The sequence below is a fragment of the Grus americana genome, chromosome 8 (assembly GCF_028858705.1).
Source record: "Grus americana isolate bGruAme1 chromosome 8, bGruAme1.mat, whole genome shotgun sequence".
NCBI lineage: Eukaryota > Metazoa > Chordata > Aves > Gruiformes > Gruidae > Grus > Grus americana.
In genome coordinates, this window is record NC_072859.1 from 24,436,799 (window position 1) to 24,458,651 (window position 21,853).

General features: G+C 65.3%; 1 protein-coding gene across 5 annotated transcripts; it reads right to left on the reverse strand.

Moving 5' to 3' along the window:
* Window positions 1-283: 283 nt before the first annotated feature.
* On the reverse strand, window positions 284-18,039 carry SLC6A9 (solute carrier family 6 member 9). Of its 5 annotated transcripts, XM_054833108.1 has the most exons (15): window positions 17,883-18,037; window positions 15,804-15,986; window positions 15,361-15,507; window positions 6,585-6,741; window positions 6,295-6,426; window positions 4,948-5,200; window positions 4,739-4,871; window positions 4,274-4,408; window positions 4,088-4,191; window positions 3,771-4,008; window positions 3,517-3,651; window positions 3,091-3,190; window positions 2,708-2,808; window positions 2,350-2,520; window positions 284-2,104 (listed from the first exon to the last, which is right to left on the reverse strand). In XM_054833108.1, the coding sequence occupies exons 3-15, from the start codon at window positions 15,388-15,390 to the stop codon at window positions 1,892-1,894; spliced, it is 1,902 nt and encodes a 633-aa protein (XP_054689083.1). In that variant the 5' UTR covers window positions 15,391-15,507; window positions 15,804-15,986; window positions 17,883-18,037; the 3' UTR covers window positions 284-1,891. The 5 variants fall into 5 exon arrangements, with proteins under 5 accessions (XP_054689083.1, XP_054689082.1, XP_054689084.1 ...); XM_054833107.1 differs by lacking the exon at window positions 15,804-15,986 and having other exon boundaries at window positions 17,883-18,039; XM_054833109.1 differs by lacking the exons at window positions 15,804-15,986; window positions 17,883-18,037 and adding an exon at window positions 15,630-15,729.
* Between the last annotated feature and the right edge of the window lie 3,814 nt (window positions 18,040-21,853).

A 21,853-nucleotide genomic window follows, 5' to 3' on the forward strand; every position in this document is an offset into this window, starting at 1 on the left:
GCCCTGCAAGGTGCCCAGCCCCAGCTAGGGCGAGGTGCCCAGGGCACTTGTGGGGCAAAGCTGGGTGCCCTCACTGTGCCGTGTGACACTTGCTGCACCTCCTCCCCTTGGGGACAGTGCTGTCCCCCAGCAGGGATGAGCCCCTACCCCTCAGTGCCCAGCCTGGCTGTTCAGTGCCAGTGCCAGGTATCCAAGGGGAAAAGGGCTGCATCCATGGGACATGGTCCCCCCCTCCAGTTCCCCCCCTCAGGGTCACCGAAGAAGGGCACAGTGGGACACAGCCTCAGGAATATAAATCTCATTAAAATCTAGGATACTTTAGAACTCTACACCGGGAGAGACACTGGCACAGGCAGCGCTGCCCAGGGACGCGCGCGTTATTGCTAACAATTAGAGGTGAAGAGTAGCGGCGTGACACGTGGGGCAGGGCACGGGCACCATGCGGGAACCTATGCCCCTCGCTGCAGCACGGCGGGGGGCTCGGGACGGGGGAGCTGGAACGTCCTGCCGGGGCTCAGCGCCCGCTGCCCGCCGCCTCCTGCCACCGTACCAAACCGTGCCATGTCCCTGTGCCAACCCCAGGGCTGTGGCATGGGGAGCACAGGGTGCTGGCTGGGAGGGGAGGAGCAGGGTGGGAAGGGTCCCACCCCATCCACCCAAATCAAGAGCTCCAACCCTTTGGCTGGAGCTGGAAGACAGATTTAAGAACGCCCGGTCTTGCCAGCGCATCCTGCTCCACTAATACTGGTTGGGGACTGAGTGTCCCCAGATGGCTCAGAGCAAGTGGGCTGGCACAGCCCTCTGTGTCTCCGCTGGTACCTCTCACTAGCAGCAGCTGGGGGACCGGTCCATCCTGCTCCCCCTTAGCACCATGGAAGGCCTCCCCTGCCCATGCTGGAGCCGCTGGGGAGAGCTGGACCCCAGCCCTGGCCCATCACCCCTGGGCCAGGCTTAAGCGCTCCTCAGCCTCCTGCCCCGCTGCAGGGCAGGCAGCAGTGCCGGGCTGTGCCCACGCTGCTTACGGCTGCGCCCAACTTTGCGGGCGGTGCCTGGCCACCCAGGCGGGCACCCACAGCCCCTCAACAGGGCCGCAGGGTGCTGTGGGGGTTTTAGTGCTGCGTGGCGGGGAGGGGGGCAAACCAGCTCGCCGCCTGCACAGCCCTGGGGTACGCTGCATATGTGCGTGCCCATGTGTGCTGCATGCGTGCTCGTACCATGTCTACAAGGGACACGCACACGTGCTCTAAGTGCTTGTGTCTTGTGCCGTGAGATCCCACTGCCTGTGCAGCCAGCGTGCTTGTCCCCATCTCCCTGTGCTGGCTCAGTGCCTGGCGCCGTCCCCAGGCACAGCCACCCATGGGACCCTGCAGGCTCTGAGCCACAGCAGGTGCCCACCCCGGCTGGGGGTCCCTACAGTGCCAACCCTTGCCCCAACGTCCCTGTGCGCACGCAGCTTGGGGCAGCTGTGGGCAGTCCCTGTGAGCCCCAGCCCCGGTCCCACCCCTCGCCAGGAGCATGCCCCACAGTGAGGCAGGCTGTCCGGCTGCGGGAGGGCCAGGAGCCGGGGGCATCCTGCTCCCCCCCCCAGTCCTGTGCATCCCCCCAGGGCAGGGCCCCTGCAAAGTGCCTCTGGCTCCCGGCCCTCCCGGGGCTGTGCCCCCTCCTCTCTTGTCCCAGCGTTGTGCACAAAGGTTACCGTAAACACGAGGGTTAACGAACGCCACGGGAGGGGGGGGCAGGGGGAGGGTTAACCGGCGAGGAGGTGGGGGGGTCTCGGGGACGGGCGCTGAGAGCCCCCCGCGGTCCGGTGCAGCCCAGAGCCAGGCTCCGCCAGCGGAAGGTGCGAAAGTGTCGCGGGAGAGGTTAGAGGGGTTGTGGGGATGGCGGGGGGTCACAGTCTGGAGTCCTGGCTGTGGGCTGAGCCGTTGCTGCCCTGCACAGGGGAGGCAGCCGCCGCCTCGCTCCGGCCCTTCTCTGGCTGCAGGGGCTGCACCTCCAGGTGGGACTCGGTGGAGGGGCTGAACGCTGGGGCGTAGCGCCCGCTGCGGTGCTCTGCCAGGGCCGGGCCCCAGTCCTTGCTTGCCTTGGTAGCATTTTTCAAGCGCTACAGAGAGAAAGAGAGAGAGAGAGAGAGGCAGAGGATGGGGACAGGGTTAGCATCCACCATGGTCCCCTGCCCCAGCCTCCCCCAGCATGCCAGCAGCTCCTGGGGGTGCCCAGAGATGGGGTACCCCACAGACGCTGCCTGCACACAGCCACTGACAGCTCCAGTGGGGTGGGAGACAGCCTTGCAGGCAGCCCCATGTAGGATGTGGACAAGGGGGGGGGGTCTAGCCACTGGCCACCCACCTCCAGCAGCGTGTCCCCCTCGGAGCGGCACACTTTGTAGATGGCGTAGATGGGGATGCAGATGACAGAGGAGAGCGCCATGAGGAAGCCGATGCTGATGGCCCAGGTGGGGTAGATGTAGTCATTGTAGGAGATGGGCCGGTACTGGATCACTGTGAAGATCAGGATGAACTGGGGAGGGACAGGCAGGATCAGCCAGTGGGGAGCAGCCAGCTTGCTCTGCCTCCCCCAAGTGCCCCGCTCTGCCCCATCCCTGCTGTCCCCCTGCAACCCAGCACCTCCTTCCCAAGTGTGGGGCCCGGGTGGGCTCCCAGCCCCCTCCTCCTGTGGCCCCGTGCCCCATGGCCGTGATGCTCACAAAGATGATGGCGGGCGAGATGAAGCGCCAGCAGATCTGGAAAAAGAGCGGGGGCGGGAAGCCCAGCATCATCTCAATGTCCTTGAAGTAGTTGCGGTGCCCTGTGGGGACAAGTGGCCATCAGCCCCAGCACTGCTGGGCTGGGGCCCCGGTGGGACCCCGAACCCCCTCCCACCCCTGCGCAGCACCAGCTCCAGACCCCGGGGTGATGGGGCCCACAGATTCCTCAGGTCACGGCTGCCTTGATTGGCCAAAGGCCTTGCAATCCTCAGCCAGTTAGCACACAGCAAACTGGTGATTGGTCAGAAGTTAGCACATCCCCTTCCCCAGTGGTTGGCAGGGGCACCCCTGCCAGCTGATTGGCTGTAGGCAGTTGCACCTACCATAGATGTACATGATGGCCACGCACATGATGCAGGAGATGATGACCAGGGAGAAGCTGGCGGCATAGTTGTCCATCAGCAGGAGCCAGTAGATGCCCGCCTGCGAGAGGGACTAGTTGGCACAGCTGCCCCGGCAGTACCGCCACCATCGGCAGGGCAACAGCACAGCCGTGCTGCCAGGGCCAGCATGGCAACACACAGCCCAGATACAACCACCATGGTTGGCATGGCAATGCCTGATGCCAGGGTCGGCATGGCGACGCTTAGTCTGGATACCATTGCCAGTGTTGGCACGGCAACACCAGGCCCTGAGTGTCACCAGCACCACCGGGGTGGTCATGGCAACAAGGACATGGCTGATGGTGTCAGCGTGGCAAGGTCGCCATGGCAACAGCACCCCGTCAACACAGTCCCATGGTCACCTACCTGTGTGGTAAGTGGGACACCCAGCAGGAAGCCTGCCACGGCCACCCCCAGCGTCACAAAGGTCTTCCTGCGGATGATCCACTCATTGCCCACCTCGTCCACGATGGCCGTGACCAGGGTCTCCAGCAGGCAGAACTGTGCATGGGGTGGAAAGGGCAGCACATCAGCTCGGACCACCACCTCGTCCCCACCATGCCACCCTGACACAGCATTCCAACCTGCTGGCCCCACCACACTGCCCCGCCATGACCTACCTGTGTGCCCAGCCCCAGGAGGATGAGCATGAAGAAGAAGAGGATGGACCAGAGGGGCGAGATGGGAAGCAGGGTTAGAGCCTCAGGGTAGGCGACAAAGGCCAGACCAGGGCCGTGGTCGGCCACCTTGGAGACGTCCACACCCAAGTGGTTGGCCATAAAGCCCAAGATGGAGAAGATGACGAAGCCGGCGTAAACACTGGTGGCGCAGTTGGTGATGCTGATGATGATGCTGTCCCTGCAGGGAGAGGGATCGGGGTTGGTGGTGGGGCTGGGAGACAGTGGGGGGCGCTGGGGGGCCGTGGCCGAGAACTCACCGGTAGCAGTTGTTGTGGAACTTGTTGTAGGAGGCCATGGTGATGAGCCCACCCCAGGCACAGCCCAGCGAGTAGAAGATCTGTGAGGCTGCATCACCCCACACCTGCAGCGGTGAGGTTGTCAGTGCTGGTCTCCCAGCCCTGCTCCCCCACCCCGGCCACCCGCCATCCCTTGTCCCCGCTCACCTTGGCGTCGAGGATCTTGTCCCACTGGGGTGTCAGGTAGTACGCGATGCCGGTGAGGGCCCCGTCCAGCGTGATGCCGCGCACGAAGAGGATGGTGAGCACCACGTAGGGGAAGGTGGCCGTGAAGTACACCACCTGCGGGGCGGCACCACGGTGGGGCGGGGCTGGGGCCACAGACCAGGGGGGTGGCCTGGGTGGGGGTGTGGCTATGGACTGGGAAGGCGGGGCCATGGCCACACGGGAGGGGCTGTGCCAGAAGGGGTGTGGCCTTTCCCAGAGTGGGAGGAGCACGCAGAGGGCTGGGACCACCCCTGAAAGGGGAGGGGCTGTGCCTGGACGTGTGGGGCCATATCCCCAATGGGAGGTGCATTCTGATAGGGGAGGGGCTATGCCGGGAGGGGGCGTGGCCATCTGCAGGGGGCGTGGCCACACCCGGGGGCGGGGCCGAGGGGGCCGCACGGGTACCTTCCCCGAGGACTTGACGCCCTTGATGAGGCAGAGGAAGACGACGACCCAGGAGACGCTGAGGCAGCCCAGGAGGGGCAGCCGCACTTCTCCCAGGTTCCCGATGTCATCCGACAGGTCCAGCACGTACCTCCTGCGCAGGGGGCAGCTGGCATCAGAGCGGCCCTGCCACCGCCACCTTCCCCGTCCCCTGTCCCCGTCCCCGGTACCTCCAGTACTCCTCGCTGGGGCTGGTGCGCTTCTGGGTGGCATTGAGGAAGTCGGTGAAGTTGAGGGCAGCGCGGCTGGAGAGGTTCCTGTCCAGCACCCCCGTGCAGTCGGGCGTGTTCCAGGCGTTGCTGCAGTACGTCCAGGGCAGCACGCGCGTCATGGACACAAAGAAGTAGTAGAAGGCAATACAGATCACCACGTTGTAGTAGATCCCGATGTATGTGGACACCACCATCATCCCGTAGCCCACACCTGGGAACAGCACCGGGGAGGGGTGAGCGGCACGGTGCAGCACAGCACGGGCATGGTGTGTCATGGTGCAAGCGGGCGGCACGTGGCGCTGTCAGCAGCCTTGCAGCCACGCTGTGGCTTGGGGCCTGGCAGTTGCACTGGGCTGGGGAGCACCGCACAGCTTAACCCACCACCTTGCATGGGGTCCTCTACCTCCAAGCAAGCCTGGTGGTGCTGGGGGTCCCCTGGGACATGTGGCAATGCACCTTGGGGTCTGCAGCCCTGGAGAACCACTGGGTGGGGATCTCTCCTTGCGTGGCCGTGGTGACTTAAGGCTGCAGCTACCTGGTGGCAGGTGACTGATGCCACATAAGCACAGGGACATACACACCATGGTGCAGAGCACGTAGGGATATGTGCACAGGCTGCCATGCGTGCAGGCGTGTCACCTGGCAGGCAGTGTGTAGGCGTGTGCCGGGGGGGGGGGGGGCGGCAGCATGGGAGCACACCAAGGGGCACCCAGAGCAGGGTCCAGCCATGGCAGGACAAGCTCTGAGCATGGCCAGCAACCACGTGTGTGGCCACAGCACCCACCGCCCACGGGGCAGGGAGAGGACTGCAGGAGTGTGCCCACAGCTGGAGGGGCCATGGGCATCTGCAGCATGTTCAGGGGACCTGAGCGGCCTCTGCAAGGGTGATGCACTGGGGACACTACACACCACACGTGTGGCGTGTGCAAGGATGTGTGTGTAATGCCTGCAGCGGATGCCAGTGCAGGGCTGGGGTGCGCACAGGGCATGCGTTGTGTGTGCAGGGACACGTGTAATGGCATGCAGGGGATGCCGAGTGGACTGTGCGTGCAGGGCAGTGTGGCTAGGATGGGCGTGCATGCAGGGGACCCCTGCAACACAGGCAGCGGTGTGTGTACAAGGTGTGTGTGTGCAAGGCATGCAGGGCTGTGCAAGCCCCAGGTGCCTGCGTGGGGCTGTGCGACATGCCAGAGGTGCATGTGCAGGGGACACACAGGGTGTGTGGGGGGGCCTACCACGTGCTGGGGGCTGTGCCTGCAGGCACCCCGTGCCGGCGTGTGCCGGTGGGGACGGGCAGCCCCTTACCTTTGAACATGGGGCTGACCCTCCAGACGCCAAGGCAGCCCTGGCTGGCGAACTGCCCGAAGGAGAGCTCCATGAAGAAGAGGGGGATGCCACAGAACACCAGCATGATGAAGTAGGGGAACATGAAGGCACCTGGAGGGCAGGAACCAAAGGGTGAGAGTGGGCAATGACCCCGGCATGGCCCTGACCCCACGCCCTGCACCTGGGGCCGGTAAGCACCAAATGGAGCTGGGCACACACCCCCATCCCTGCCCCGGAGCACCCCACTCCCCCAGCCCCCCGACACCCACCTCCCCCATTGCGGTAGCAGAGGTACGGGAAGCGCCAGACGTTGCCCAGCCCCACGGCGTAGCCCACACTGGTCAGCACGAACTCGATCTGGTTGCCCCAGTTGCCACGCTTGACGCTCTTGTCCTGCTTGCCGCGCTCCCCGGGCACGGTGCCATTCTGCGGAGAGATGTCGCAGGGCGCGTCAACCGGGGACCCCCCTGCCAGCCCCATCAGAGGGGTGACAGCCGCTGAGTGGGCCGGGTGGTCCCCTGCATCCTGCCCCATCCCTCCCCCATGCCAGTCCCCCCCCCACCCTTGCCACACACAGACAGTGCCAAGGAGGGGGGAGGGCGGCGGCGGTGGCCCCCCCGATGAATAGCTCTGCCTGGAGCCCGGCTGCAGCGAAGGAAGAGCCTGCAACTCATACAAAGCAGGTCCAGGCGCCCGAGCACAAAGGGGCCTCTGTTCCCGTGCCCCCCCCCTTCCCGCGCCCAGCAACAGAGAGGCCCCGCTGGGTGACCACTGCCCATGGCTGGGGGGAAATGGTGGGACCCCTGGGGTGAAGCAGGGGCCTCCCTCAATGGGGAGTGGGGTGCAGTGAGTAGAGCAGGTGGGGGGCTGGGTACCCCCTGGGAAAGGCACCCTGATGCAGCTGGCATCCTGCCGCTGGCTCCGTGCCCAGTGAGGGCACCGTGCTCAGGGCAGCGCAGGGGGGTCCCGTGCAGGTGGGTCCCCTGGGGACAGCCCCAGCACCCAGCCAGCCCTCCCCACAGAGGACCTGGGAGGGGCTGGACAGGGGCAAGAAAGGGTGCTTTGTGCAGGCCGCCACACAATGCGAGCTCACACCCCGGGACGACAACAACAACAACAACAGGGACAGGCGCCCGTTACCCCTGATGGAGATGGCACCCATCACCCCGTGGCTCTGTCCTGGCGTGGCCCCGAGCTCGCACTAATATCTTGTCCAGATGCTGCTGAGCTCCAGCAGGTTGGGCTGAGGGCAGATGGCATTTTGGGGTGCCACGGGTGCCTGAGCCCTCCCATCCCCACCCAAGGCCAGGCGATGGGTGCACAGGGTGAGGGTGCTGGTCAGTCCATGGCCCCACAGCACCCACAGGAGCAGCACGGGGTGCCATCAGCCCTAGGACACCAGAGCTCCGTGGTGCCAGTCTCCCCACCACCGACACCCCTGTACCCATTGCCCGCTCACAATGCTCCCCCCGTTACACTCCAACCCCCCCCCCCCCCCCGTGGCTCCGATGGCTGACGCTGGCAGCGAGCGGGCCACAAACGGGAGCCGTCGCTTCGGATCTACTCACGCCGGCGGGGCGCGGGCAGCAGGCGCGGTGCACCTAACCGTATCATTCGATTAGGGCCGGCACAGCCGGGACGTGATGCCCAGCGACTCCGGCACCGCGCTGCCAAACAAAGCCATCTGCTGTGAGCGGGGCCCGCACGCGCCGGGGGCTGCGGGGGGGCTGCCAGGGTGCAGGGCTGAGGGAGAGGGGCAATGGGGGGGGCGGTGGGCACTTTGGGCTAGGCTATAGGGGCTGTAAGGGCGATACGCTGGCCGTGCCCCGCCAGGGCAGTGGGGTGCCCACGCCAGAACCCACGGGCAAAGGCTCCATCAGAAATGAGCTCATAGCAGCCCTGGGTGCTGGGGGACACCCCCGGGGGAGGCTCTTATTGTGGGGTGCCTAACAGGAGCTGGGCTGAGGGATCTCCAGGGTGGGGGGCACGCTGGCACTGCCCCCACGCTGGGGCACGCTGCCCGCTTGAGCAGGCTGATTGGATCGGGAAGCCTCTGATTAAGCTGCTCGCACTAATGAGGCTCCTAATGAGCAGCACGGCCAGAAAGACGGGGGGCAGCACTGCAGCCTCCCTGGAAAGGGTCCTGGGGGGGCCGACACTGCACGGCCCCAGCTCAGCCTGGAGCCCCAGTGCCCAATGGGGACCTCACCCCTTTCCCAAAGCCAGAGGGTCACCCCTCTGCCCAGGTGACTCCAGCATGGCTTCACCCCCATGCCCAAGGGGGCACCCCAGCTTTGAGCTGCCTGGCACCAGTGCAACGAGAGTGCCAGGCCTCTGCTGCCCCCCCTCCCCCCTTCCTGCAGTGCAGGCCTTCGGCATGCTTGTCCCCAATAAGGGGGCAGCCACATGTGTGCCCGTGCATGCACAAGCATGCACACGTGCGCACACGCTTGCATGCTCACTCCTCAGCATGCTATAACCCCTCCTCTCCCCAATTCTGGGAAGGTCACCCTGTCCTTTGCACTCATCAACCTCCCTCCCAGCCCCAAATGGTAAAAGGGGGGGGGGGCATAGAGAACTCAGATGTTCAGGAAGATTGGGACCCCCCCGCGCACTGTGGGCTGGGACAGACCTGGGCTGCAACAGGGGAGCTACACCCTCCAGCAAGGATGCAGCTTCTGTATGGGGGGGCCCTGCTCCCACATCACAAATTTTCCATGCCTGTGCTCCCATGTAGCCCAAAAGATGCCTGGTTTGGGTGAAAACATTGTGAGGGGGGAGGAAGGATACCCCGGGCACCCCGAACGTCCCCAAAAGGGGACGTTCGGGGTGCCCGGGGTATCCTTCCTCCCCCTTCCCCCAAGGTGCACCCCCCCCCCCCCCCAACATGGCCAAAGCTTCCCTAGCCCAGCAGAGTGGGCATCATCCATCACACTGCCTGGCACCGAAGCCTTTCTCATGCTAAGCAGCATCGCCTTGCATAATGACAGCTTGGCTGGGGTGCCCGGATGCCCCCTGCTTCCCGAAGGGGCCCTGATTTATGGCTGGGAAGTTTGTGGCAATGGTGGGAGTGATGCTAGGAGGGGATGTCTTCATGGGAGGCATCTCCAGCATGGGGTCCCCCCCTCTTTTTCCCCCACTCAAACTGCCCGCCATGGTGGTATTTCAGCACATAAACACCCTGTGGGGCATCAGCCTTATCCAGCCCCCCTGAACCAGCGAGGGACCCCTAATTCTTTCTCCAGCCTCCTAATAGGGTGCCAGGGCTGCTCCTGCAATGCCCATGCAGGGTACCAGTCAGCCCTTGACGTCCTCAACCTGATGTCATTGCTTTTCGTCATGGCGATGCAGTTGTGGCCAGGCGAGGCAGGGGCTGCCGGAAAGTATAAATAGATGCTAATTACATCGTTTGCCAAAATAGCCACTCCTCCAGGTCAGGGAAGTGGGGTGCATGATGCCTGGAGCAGGGGAACCCCAGCCTGGGGTGGGGGTCCCTGGGGATGGAGGGATGGGGTGACTTGGAGAGGGTTCCCTGGGGATGGGGCGACTTTGATGGTTGTTTCAGGTGCCTTCACCGTGCAGCCACGGCTCCTGGGTGCTGCAGTGGCAGGGGGTGCCCCTATGATCAGCCTCCACACTCCCTGCCCCTGGCACACGAGGTGATGAACCCACAAGCACCTGCCCCACGCCAGAGGCTGTCATGCCCTGCCAGCCTGCCCGTCCCGGCTCTGCCAGCCCCACCGACACATCCCAGCCATCCCTGCCCTCTCTCTGCAGTGCCCAGCCCCACATTTACCCCTGCCCTGCTGCGGCAGAGGCACAGGCACCTGGCACAGCCCAAGCAGTGGCAGCATCAGCCATGGGTGCCAGGATGGGCACAAGCAAGGGGGCACTCCCAGGGCCAGGGCGATACAGTGCTGAGGGGGATGTCCAAATCCCAGGACCCCCCAGCAGTGCTACACAGCCCTGACCACCCCCGATGCAGGGAGGCTGCCCAGCCCCACCGACAGCCCTGAGCGTGCTCTGCCAGCCACCCGCAGCAGCACCAGCGCAGCTCCAGGCTGCTATGGGGGGCTGGGGCAAACTTTGACATTGCTCACTGATGCCCATGAAATGGGAGGGTGAGGGTGGGCAGAAGGGAGGTAAATCTTCACTAGACTCTGCTCCTGCAGCACTGAGCAAGGCAAAGGGCTGCTGTGCACCCCTCTTGCAATCAGTAGGTTCCAGAGTTAACAAACACGCATTTGTCAGGTATAAATATAAACCTCTTCTCACTCCCAACACAGCTGAGGCCGTGGAGGGGCTTGGTGAGGTGCCATGCTCTCCCTCTCCCAGGGCACCCCACATCCCTGGCTGTGGGGCTTGGGGGTGCCTCCCCAGCGTCCCATTGCACAGAACTGCAGCTGTGCCTCAGCCCCACTTAGCCATCGCCCCGGAGCCAGCACAAAGGGGCTTGGAGAGCCATGGCAGTGGGGGGACAGCACTGGCATGGCTGCCATCCAGCCCGGCCCCCCACTCTGCCCCCCAGACCCTGCTCTCACCTCCCCACTGACCTGATGAGGGGGCCGGGGGGGGCCCAGCTGCCCGCAGCCGCCATCTGGGGGGCCAGGCTGGCCGGCTCGGTGAGTCCCCAGCTTCATTGGCACCTCGGGCTCCGGCGCAGCAGCCGCCCGCCCGCCTCCCCCCCCCCCCGCCCACTGCCTCCGGCGCTTGGCACCACTCCCCGCTCGCCTCCCGGCCAGGCTCAGCCCCTTGCCGCCCGCCCTGCTGTGGCACTGGTGCCCCACCATCCCTGCCTGCCCCACGCCACAGGGACCCCCGTGCCTCAGTTTCCCTCCAACGAGTCACGCCCCCGCGAGGCAGTGCCCCCCCGCAGCAGGCGCCAGCAGGGCAGGCTGCGCAGCGGGCTGAGCCCCGTCCTGCTTAATGAGGCCTCATTAGCAGGGTCCAGCTGCTCGCAGCCCCGCACGCTCTGGTGGGCAGCACTGCCCCCCCTGCGGGCACCACTGCCTGTCTGGCCAGGGACCTGTGTTTGGAGTGTGGCAGAGGGCCATGTCCCCTCAGAGCCCCCCGTTCCCGCACCCCAACACCCCCAGCCCCACACACATGTTCCTGCCCCTATGCCCATCACCCACGCAGCTGCCAGGCCCCACACTCCAGACCCCAACCCTGGGCACTCGAGGGCTGCGAGGACTGGGCATGGCCCCACTGCAGGACGGGGGCATGGGGACAAGCCTGCCTGCTGGCACATCCCCATCCCAGTGCCATGCTACTTCACTCTGACGTCATACCACTGGCGACATCATGGGGTCTCCATGGCAACCCTCACAAGGTCACTGCCCCGCGGGGGACCATCTGGCTAGCAGGAGGGCTCTGCCATGACCCCCCACCACACGGGCACCCCACAGCCTCCCCACTTGCACCCTTGCCAGCGTGGGTGGGACCCCAGTGGGGTGCTGTGTCCCACAGGAGGGCAGGCGCAGGGTGCCCCCCAGCCAGGCTCAGGGTGCCCCAGCTGCTCCTAGCCCTGCACCCTGGCTGAGGAGCATGGCCAAGGCGCCAGCGAGGCGTGATGGTGCGCTGAGGGCGGGGGGACAGGCCGGCGCTTTCGGGCGACCATCTGGGGTCCGGGCAGCAGCAGCCGCGCACGTGAGCAGCACACGTGTGCGGGGCGGGCGCTCAGCCCCCCGCACGCTGGCACCCAGTGCCTGTCCCCATCCCTTCCTGCACCGGACACCTAGTAGCTTGGGACATGCCCCATCCATGTGATGGCAGCACCCATCTGTGCCCCCCAGGATGTGCGCAAGCCCAGAGCTACCCCACGCTGTGCCAGCCCCAGTGACCCCAGACCAGCCCTGGCAGCTCACACCTCCAGCCCTGCCCCACATGCAGCCGGGCACCCCCACACCCTGCGAGGTGCCCACACAAGCATCCCTGGTTCAGCTGCATCACTTTGCCTGGGCCACCTGCGTGCCACTGCCAGACATCCTGCCCCGGGCACGGTGCCCCGCAGCAGCCTGAGCACGGCACAGCAGGACCCACTGCCCCATCCCGGGGATGCCGAGCCCTGCGCCAGCCCACAGGAACACAGCGCTGCTCCCCTGGCAGTCTGGCCAAAGGACAGAGGGGACTGACAGCCCCACAGGGACACGCTGCTGGAAATGGAAGTCCTGCAGCTGGACCCTGACCTCCCCTGACAGCCTGGTCCCCAGCCCGGCTAGCTGGCTGTGCTGGGGCCGCACCAGTGAGGCAGAGGCACGGGCATGTTGGGGATGGCCGTGGGTCTCCCAGCCCCTGACACCTCATTCCTGAGCAGAGCTGCAGGGACAATGCACAGGGACCTGCCCTGGTGCCACCATCCCCTTTCCAGGCTCTTCCCGCCCAGGCTGCCTTTCTCCAGCTCCATTCTCCTGGGGTGGACACGATTCTCCCAGGGCGTTCAGGCAGAAAAATCCCCCGCCAGCCCCCCCCATTGCTGCCCCTTGGTATTCCAGGAAGGGCTCCCGCAGCCAAGAGCCACTTCCGCAGCTCAGCGCGCTGCTGGCCCCCCTGCCCACGGCCACTACCCAGCGGCACCGCACCGCTGGGGGTGTCTGGGACAGGCAGGGCCCCCCCCAGCCCTTAAAGCCCTAGCAGCGCAGTAGGAGCGGCACCCCGGTGTCCACCCAGGGTAAGCTGAGGCGATGGCAGGAGCCCACCTGAGCCGGGCACCCCGCAGCCGAAGGCTGCCCAGCCGTGCCAGCAAGGCAACCCTGGGAGTCAGGAGCTGCTGGCACTGCTGGAGCCTGAACAAAGCGCCCTGAGGAGGACAAAACAAAATGTCCTTAAAGGCTGGGGAGGGAGAGGCTGTCAGACCCTCCCTGCCCTCCTGTGGCCCCAGGGGGACCTCCCTGCCTGGCTACACAGGGACTGATCCAGGCCCTGGAGCTGCCCTGCACCCCAGTGCCCTGTTGGGCACCCACTGCCTCTGCCGGTTTTCAGAGTGGTGGGGGGACACTACCCGCCCTCATGCCTGCAATTTTGCAGTGAGCATGCAGAGCTTCCCAGGGGCATCCACAAAATACAGAGCCTGCAAAAGCAGGACATGGCACCCTCCTTACCCCAGGACCGATGGGAGGGTGCAGGTCCTAGCTCATATGTGGGGAAACTGAGGCACGGCAGCACACTGCCCAGCTGCTGCCTCCACCACCCCAGGCCGGGCACCCCAAGCCCCACCACTGCTGCACACACACCTCTGGGCAGGGGTTTGCACTGTGGGACCCCAGCTGGGCTGGGGGCTGTGGTGGCAGGATCTGCGCCTGCAGGCAGGGATGAGAGGACAGGCAGGGACAGCGCTTCACCAAGCAACTGGCAAGGGCCCTAGAGGAAGGCCAAGAAGATGAGCTTCCTTCCCCAGTGACCCTGGCAGCTCAGCAGCCAGTGCCCGTCCCACCGCAGCCCCTCCTGAGGCTCCCACAGCTGGTGCAGCACAGGGATGCTCCAGGAGCAGGGATGCTATCACAGGGACCTGCCTTCTTCCCCGCAGCCCCCTGTGCCAGTCCCCCAGCATCCCCCATGCCCTGCCCAGAGGTGTCCTTCCACCCCACAAATGGAGGAGCTCCAGCCAGAGGGCTGCAGGCCAGGGCAGCCAGCACGGCACATGCCAGACTCCCTGGTCCTGCACCCGTCCCCAACTCTGCGCAAGCCCTGTCCCCTGGGTGGGCTGGTCAGGTACTTCTGAGAAGCGAGTTAAAGATTGACTGGGAGCGGGTGGGCGCTCCCACACCTGGCTCTCTGCCGTGGGTGCCAAGCTCAGCCCTCACCCCAGTGCGATGCTGGCTGCTCTGGCCAGGACAAGGACACAGTGGCAGCACGGAGCCATGGCAAGTGCCTCGCACATGCAGGAGCGTGTCCCTGTGACGGACCTCTGATCAAGCCCAGGTACGTTCCCATTCCCAGCCAAGAGCTTCTCCTGGAGAAAACTGCCTTCCCATCCCACCAACTGCCCTGACCCCTCCACACTACCTGCTGTGGGCAGGACGGGCACTGGACTCCCTGCTGCAGGCAGAGCCAGCGGGGCCACGCTGGGACATGCGAGCGGAGGAACCGCGCACACGCGAGCACACTGGAAGCATCTGCTGGAGCACGCCGCTCCCCTGGCTCTCGGCTTCCCAGGGAAGTCCTGGCTCCATGCCCTCTGGCTGGAGCATGCAGCTATTTCAGGAAGCCCCCCAGGAAGGGGAGGGCCCAGCGACTGTGTTAGCCCGGCATTCAGCTCCCATCCATCGGGAAAAAGGGAAAAAGTCAAGTCCACCCTGGGGTCACCTGTCTAGCACAGCTGCCCGGCAAAGGGAACCCGAGCTCGGGGCTCCCAAATCGCTCACTGCAAGGTCCGGCATCGCAGAGCCACCACAAGTACGGGGCCATTGCAGCCCTCCAAAGAGGACACGCGCCGAGCACGTCCCACATCTGCCCAGTGCATTGAAGCTGTCCCTAGTGCAGGCGAGCATAGGGCAGCACACAGCATCCTGTGACACACCGCTTGCGAGGACGGAGGGTCGGGCACTGTGCTGGTGCCTGGAAAAACCTGGCTCTGCCTGTGCACCATCCTCCCAGCCCAGTCCAGGAGAGCCCGACAGGTGGAGGCAAAGGGGAAGCAGCCCCACATCGTGCCACTCTGGAGGCACCTGGCACAGAGGGGTGCCTGCACCCTCTGCAGGGAGCAGGCAGAGGAGCTGCCTGGATGGGGCTTTCCCACCTTCACCACCCACCCAGAGAGCTTGGGGCAGGCGATAAGGCCAGGCAGAGCAGCTGAGACAGGCGATAGCATCTCCAGGCGCAGCAGGACACCGCACCCAGGGAGCCTCGCAGGTGGCAGGCTCAGGGCAAGCAGCAGCTTGCCATGGGCATTGTGCTGAGGAACACCGGGGTGGCACAATGCGGACGGGGGTCTCAGGTGGTCACCAAGCCTTACAGGAGCCCTGGTGTCCTGCTCCCTACACTGGGCGCTCCAGGTCCCCGAGGCAGTAGCCCATGCCAGCCTGCTCCCCGCGCCCCGGCACTTACCAGCAGCCCCTCGCTGCACTTATCGGCCATCCCTGGAGGCTGGTGCGTGGTGCCAGCTGTCCGCCGTGGCCTCCCTTGCCTGCCCGCTCTCCGTTGCGCTGGCTGCGGCACCAGCACCGGTGCACTTCAATCCACCGTCAGAACAAGCTGGGCAGAGGGGAGAGACACCAAGAGAGACGTGACTGGTGGGGTGGGCATGTCCCCGCCCCGGGGCCTCCCCCTCCCTCCAGGAACCGGGGGGCCGTGCCAGGCAGATTGCTCCCCCATACCTGCCCATGGGGCACATGGGAGCAGGGCTGGCCAGCGACACAGGGCCTGGGGTCGGGTGGGCTGGCAATGGGGTCTCGTCCTGCTGGCTCCCACCCCCTCCGTTGTTTCCAAACCCCCTGGCACCCACAAGCGGTGCCTCCCAGGTGTTTTCCAAGAAGCAGTTAAAGATTTACCCGGTGTGGACAGACGACCTTGTGGGCAGCTGGCTGCTGGCCTCCCGGCAGGTGGGCGTCAGGGGCCACGGGCAGGAGCGGGGGGCCCCCCAAGCTCTCCCCAGGCAAAAGCAGGAGCCGAAGTGGCTGCGGCACACGGCAGCACCGGGACTGGGCGCTGAGCGGGGCCAGCTCAGGGCTCAGCTGCCGCGCAGGACACAGATGGGAAACGATTGCCTTCTGCCCTGGTGCATCGCGTGCACGTGCGGTGCAGGGGGGCCAAGCCGCTGGGCTCTGCCGGATGCCAGGTGCTGCCGGACAGGGCATGGACGCAAGCAGCTGCCTCCCCTGCCCTTACCTCTGCCCCAGCCTGGGGCTGCTGGGGGCCCCAGGGGAGCACCGGGGCCTGACCTCACTGGGAGGGACAGCAGCTCTTGCAAAACACCAGTTTGCCCATGCAACAGCACCGGTGTTTGCAGATCCCGCACCAGCGCTCAGTGCCCTTGCCAGCCAGGGAAGGACCCCCATCCCCACCAAGGGTCCCCAACCACCGTCACCACCAGCTGCCAAGCTCCCCTGGGCCTGCCCCCAGGCTGCCACGGGTCTGGAGCAATCAGTAGAGGGGCATGAAGCCCTGAAGCCGTGGGGAGGGAGCGTGGGTGGTGGAGATAAAGGGCAGGAGGCCTGGGGATGTAGGGCGAGCCCCTAACCCCTGCCACAGCCCCTCCAGCACAGGCATGCTGCTGCCAGCAGATACCGCGTCCCACCGCCAAACCCCTCCCCAGGAGCGGCTGCATTTCCAAGGGGAGCGGAGATGTCACTGCCACAAGCCTAGCTCCTCACATGGCACAGGGACCTCTCGGAGGTGGGAGGCGCAGGGCTGGTGGCTGGACCTCCTCCCCACCACACACCTATCGCTAGCCAGCCAAAAGCTGCCCGCCCTGCGGCCCTGAATTCAGCGCACACTTGTCCTGTGTCGCAGGAGGGGAGAGCGCCCAAGGGGACGGCCCACTACTCCTCCCCAGGTCTGCCAGCTGCTGATAAGGCTTCGTGCCTGCATAGACGCTGCCCGGCTTCGGCTCCCAGCCCAACAAGGAGGTGAGCACCCAGCTAGGCACGGGGCAGCAACGGGATGGATGCAGGGGTGCCCCAGGCTGTGGCTTTCCCTGGGAGAGCCAGGCAGGGATGGGGATGCAATGCAATGCATTGGTGCTCCGGGGCAGCAGGATGCCGTGACAGCTCAGAGGGCAGGACAGCCAGTACCTCGAGATGGGACGGGTGGTACCGTGCCAGTGGGGACAGCTGGGCACCCACGGGGGCTCCTGGCTAGCGTGTCACACCTCTGCAGGGAGGCAGCCCACGGCACCCAGGGGAAAGCCACGGATGCCCAGCCGCAGCATGGAACCCCACCGGCCCTTCTGGCCTGGCGGGCGGCCCGGGGCGCCGGTGCAGCCGCTGCCACCTGCAAGGCCATTTTCTCCGCCAGCATCCGCTGGGCCCGCCGCAGCCGGGGCTCCCCGGTACCCACGGGAAGCGGGCAGCAGGCCAGCTTGCCGCCCTGGCCACCCCGAGGCGGCTTCGGCCGCAGCCCCGCGGGCAGCGCCCGCCGCCCGGTGCAACACGGCGGCGGGGGGGGGCCCGGTTACATCAGCCGCCACGTGGTGGCTGCTCTGCCGCCCCGCCGCCCCGCCCCGGCACATGCCCGTGGAAAATTACCGCCAGCCCCCCCGCCCCACCACCGGGCCGGGCCTCCCCGGTCCCCGCTGTATCCCCGGGTGCGGCGGCGGGCGGCCCCGCTCTGCCCGCCGCGCCCCCACGCTCCCCCGGTACCGCGCCGCCGCGCCGGGGGAGCAACAGATGCGGGACCGCTCCGCATCCCGCTCCCGGCGCCGTCCTGGTGGGGGAGGGCCGCTCCCGGTACCGTTCCCGGTGCCGTTCTCGTTGTCGCTCCCGGTGTCCCCGGCCCCGCCGCCCCGGAGCCCCTCGCCGCCCCCGTTCAGTCCCGTCCCCTCCCCGGTACCCCCTCCCGTCTCGGCCGGTGCTCCCGCGGCTGCCGGCCGGGCCGGGCACCCGGTGCCGGCGGAGGTGCGCGTCCCTTACCGTGCCCATTCCGCCGCCCGGCCCCTCCCGCTGTGCCGGGTGGGTCCGCGGGGGCGCAGCCCCGCTGCGCCCGGCCCGCTGCCGGTACCAGTGCCGTGCCAGGCCCGGAGCCGTCACCGCCGGTGCCGCCGAGTTAATGAAAGTTTGGAGGTCGGTGGGGGCTGGCGCCGCCTCTCGCCCCCGCCGCCGCGCTCCGCCCCCCGCGGCCGCCGCGCTCCCCAGCGCCCCGCTCCGGGGGCGCGGGCACCGCCGGGCACCGCGGGCACTCGCGGGGCGTGAGAGCGGACACCTGGACACACGTGGGCACACGTGGTACACATGGTACACACAGTACACACGGTACACGCACACATGCGTGGGCACGCAGGTACACATGGCACATACGGGCACATATCAGCACACACGGGCACGCTGCATACATGTGTGCACAAGCACATGTGGGCACACATGGGCACATGACACGCACAGGCATGCTATGCACTTGGCACACATGCAGCCCACAGGCATGTGGACATGCAGGGGCACATGCAGGCTCACGCAGGCACGTGGCACACATGGACATATATGGGACATATGGTCACACACAGGCTCCTACAGGGCACGCATGCACCCACACGCACATGTGTTCACACACGCAAGCACACACAGATATACACCCGCATGCAGTGTGCACGCACACAGATGCACACTGCCAGGGCACAGCACCATGACAACCCCGGGGAGGGGGATAGCTGCAGGCTCTGGCCAAGATGCGTGCAGTTAGTGTGACTGTTGTATGCATGTGTACATGTGTGTGCATGTGTGCGTGTGTGTGCGTGTGTCTGTTGCACATGTGTGGGTCCATGGGTCCATGCATGTGTATGCTGCAGCATGATTGTTGGCACATGTACACACATCTGTATGTGCAAAACTGTACCTGTATATCTATGTATATAGGTGTGGATATATATGTGTGTGCACATGTAAGTCTACATGTCTGTATGCAAACACGTGTATGTGTGTGTAAGCCTTCGTGCCTGTGTGTGCACATACATGAGTGTACAAAGGTGTGGATGCAAGTACTCATATATGCATACCCATAAATACATACGTTCATCTGTGTGTCTCCATAACCATGTGCATGTGTGCACATGCATGTGCAGCCAGCGCACGCCCCCACAGCCCAGGCCAGACGTTTCCAGTAATGCATGACGGATGTGCCGGGGGCCGCCCCTTGCCTGGCCCCTCGCCGAGGCCTCCTCTCCTTCCCCTCCCCTCCCCTTCCCACTGGGCTTCCAGCATGCCGGGACGGGTGCCTGCACCCCTGCACCCTGCCCTGCCCCCGGGATCCCTCCCAGCTCCCAGGGTATACTGCTCACCGAGGCCCTGGGGCAGCTGTGGGGAGCATGGCAGAGGTGTAGCGGGGACCCTGCACCCCATAGCCTAGCACCCCGAGTATACCAACAACACAGCTGTTCCCACATCCCCATCCCACTGGGTGCTCTCTGGTCCTTTCCGACTCTGCAGCCCTGCACCCCATCCCAGCGCTGACCCCCCAGTGCTCCAGCTGACTTGGGGAGCATCACTTACCTGTCTCTCCACAGATCCCCGTTGTCCCTAGAGGCTGCTGCCTGGGTAAGGAAATCCTCTGAATGGCATGGGGTGGAGGTGGGAGCAGTGATAGGGTGGGTGCCCAAGGGGTGTCCAGCCAGCTACTGTGAGCCCCACTGCTGCAGACTCACCAGGACGCTGGGCTGCAGGATGGGAAATGGCACCAGTGTACTGACACTGCTTTTGCTTTGCAAGCGTGGTAAAGCCAGAGTCAGGGCACCCACAGCAGGAAGGGGAAGGCAGCAGTGAAACTGGCGGGTGCTCAGGTCCTCCCACACCCTCCCAGCACCCGCGCATAGCTGCTCCACACCACATACCAGGGTACTCACTAGCAGCCTCAATCCTGGCAGCACATGGCCTCACACCCCACCCTGCAGCCCAAATCTGGCACCCAGCATCCCGAATCCAGCATCCCACGCCCAGTGCCCTGCATCAGAGCTAGAACCAGGCTGCAAACCACACCCCTGCCCCAGGGTCTGGGCTTTGAGGAGCTGCCAGGCGCAGAGTTGCAGACTTGACCCTCAAGGGATGGATTTCCGTGGAAGAAACTCATGCTTTCAACCCTCAGCATGGCTTTGTGCAGGCAGGCTCCAGAGCTCCTGTGCCAAACATCTCCATCCTTGCACAAACCAAACCCAAGGACAGGCATTGGGGTATGCCAGGTGGGACAGGCTGTGCTGGCTCCACAGGGACTGGAGGCCTCTGTGTCCCAACCCTCAGGGCTCCTCAGGGTCTCGCTCCCTTTCTGTGTATGTCCTCTGTGTGCTCTCCTGTGTTTCGACTTGGTGAAACAGGAGGAGGGGCCCTGCAGTCTCCATTGGGTTGACGAGGGGCTGCTCCTGCCCACTTGCAGCCTCCAAGATGCTGCGGTGCCCTTGCAACACGCTGCACCTGGGTGCAAACATCCCCTCCTCAGGAGCCTGGGCACTTTGTGCAGCTGTGGCTTTGGCCATGGTCCTGCTGTGCCAGCCAGGACTTCCCCAGGGTCTCACGGTGCCCAAAGTCATGGCAGGAGCAGAGGCCAAGGGTGGTTCGTGGGGTGGGAGACTGTGGTGCCAGAGGGATGTGAGACAGGTGTGAATCTCCACCCTGCGCTTGTGCCCCCTTCACCCATCTGTCCCTACCTGGCAACAATCATCCCTCTGTTCCCTGCTTTGGGGCATCGGTCTCCTTCCCTCCTCACCATCCTTCCTCTAGGCTGGCAGGTATCACAGCGTCCCCCAAGTCCCCACAGGGTGGTGGGGGTGATGCCACAGCACCCCTTCCCCAGTGTCACTCAAATCTGTGGGGCTGGTGGCTTCCCTCCCTGCGGGCAGGTGCAGTCACCTCATGGTGGCTGTGGCATCTCTGTGGGGGACATGGGTCAGCGAGCAGGTGGCATCGCTGCCTCAGCAGCACAGCCTCTCCTCTCCCATCTCCATGGGTGCTGTTGCCTGGGAAACCGTGGGCAAACACAGGCAGGGATCCAGAGGGGTGAAGGGTAGGCAGGAAATGCCAGCTCCCAGCACCTGAGAGAGAGGGCTGGGCCAGCTGAAACGCCACCGATCTCGGCAGCCTGCCTGTGCGCCAGGCCGGTGGCACTGGGCCATGGAGATCCCTGAGTGCTCAGAGCCCTTGTGTGGTCCAAAGCTTGTCCCTGAGTTCGGGGGTACACCAAATACAGCAGCATTAATGCTGTGTGCCCAGCATGGGGGCTGGCTGTGCACCTCCCCGGTGTGTCCCAACCCACTGCCCGAGCACTGTGAGCCCCAAGCGGCACTGGGTCTGGATCTGGCCTCGAGGTCTCTCTGCCGGCAGGATACTGCGTGCAGAGCTGGGGGCTTCCTGCCCTCCCGGCCCTGCATCACACCCCCAGGGCTTGACTGTGTCCTGAGATGGGAGGCAGGCAGAGGGGAAGTTAGGCTTTGGCATGATGCTACGTCACCAAAATCAACCAGTTTTCTTTTACAGCAGCTTCTCGGAAGTGGTTCACAGCTCCCCAGGCTGTGGACCAGTGCTGGAGGAGACCGGGATGCTGGGGAGCTGCAGAGACTGGGGGACCACGTGCTCTGGGGTGACCCTCATCCTGGTTCCCTGGCTCCCTGCCAGAGTGCTGGAGCCTGCAGAGGGAGTGGGCTGGCAGGGGACACCCTCTGCCATCAGGATGGGACAGATAGGGGTAGAAGTCCCCACACAGGCTGGATGTGCCCGCTCTGGGGATGGCACAGCCGCCCCTGCATTATCAGGAAGGACCCTGCAAGAGGGGCAGAGGAAGCTCCAGGGAAGAGCCACTAGCTCATGTTTTGCCCTTTCAGCTTTCCCATCTTTCTTTTCTCCCTGGTATGTCCTCCACATCCAGCCCAGCGTACAGGGAGAGGAACTGGTCTATGACAGTATCTCGA

What these genes read in the sequence shown, in the direction of transcription:
- SLC6A9 (XM_054833107.1), bottom strand. Translation starts at nt 15,390, where the DNA reads ATGGCCGATAAGTGCAGCGAGGGGCTGCTG. An exon ending in GTGTCCCACTTACCACACAG is followed by an intron (nt 3,191 to 3,516) that starts GTAGGTGACCAT and finishes TCCCTCTCGCAG; the next exon opens with GCGGGCATCTACTGGCTCCT. An exon ending in AGGGGGACACGCTGCTGGAG is followed by an intron (nt 2,105 to 2,349) that starts GTGGGTGGCCAG and finishes TTCTCTCTGTAG; the next exon opens with CGCTTGAAAAATGCTACCAA.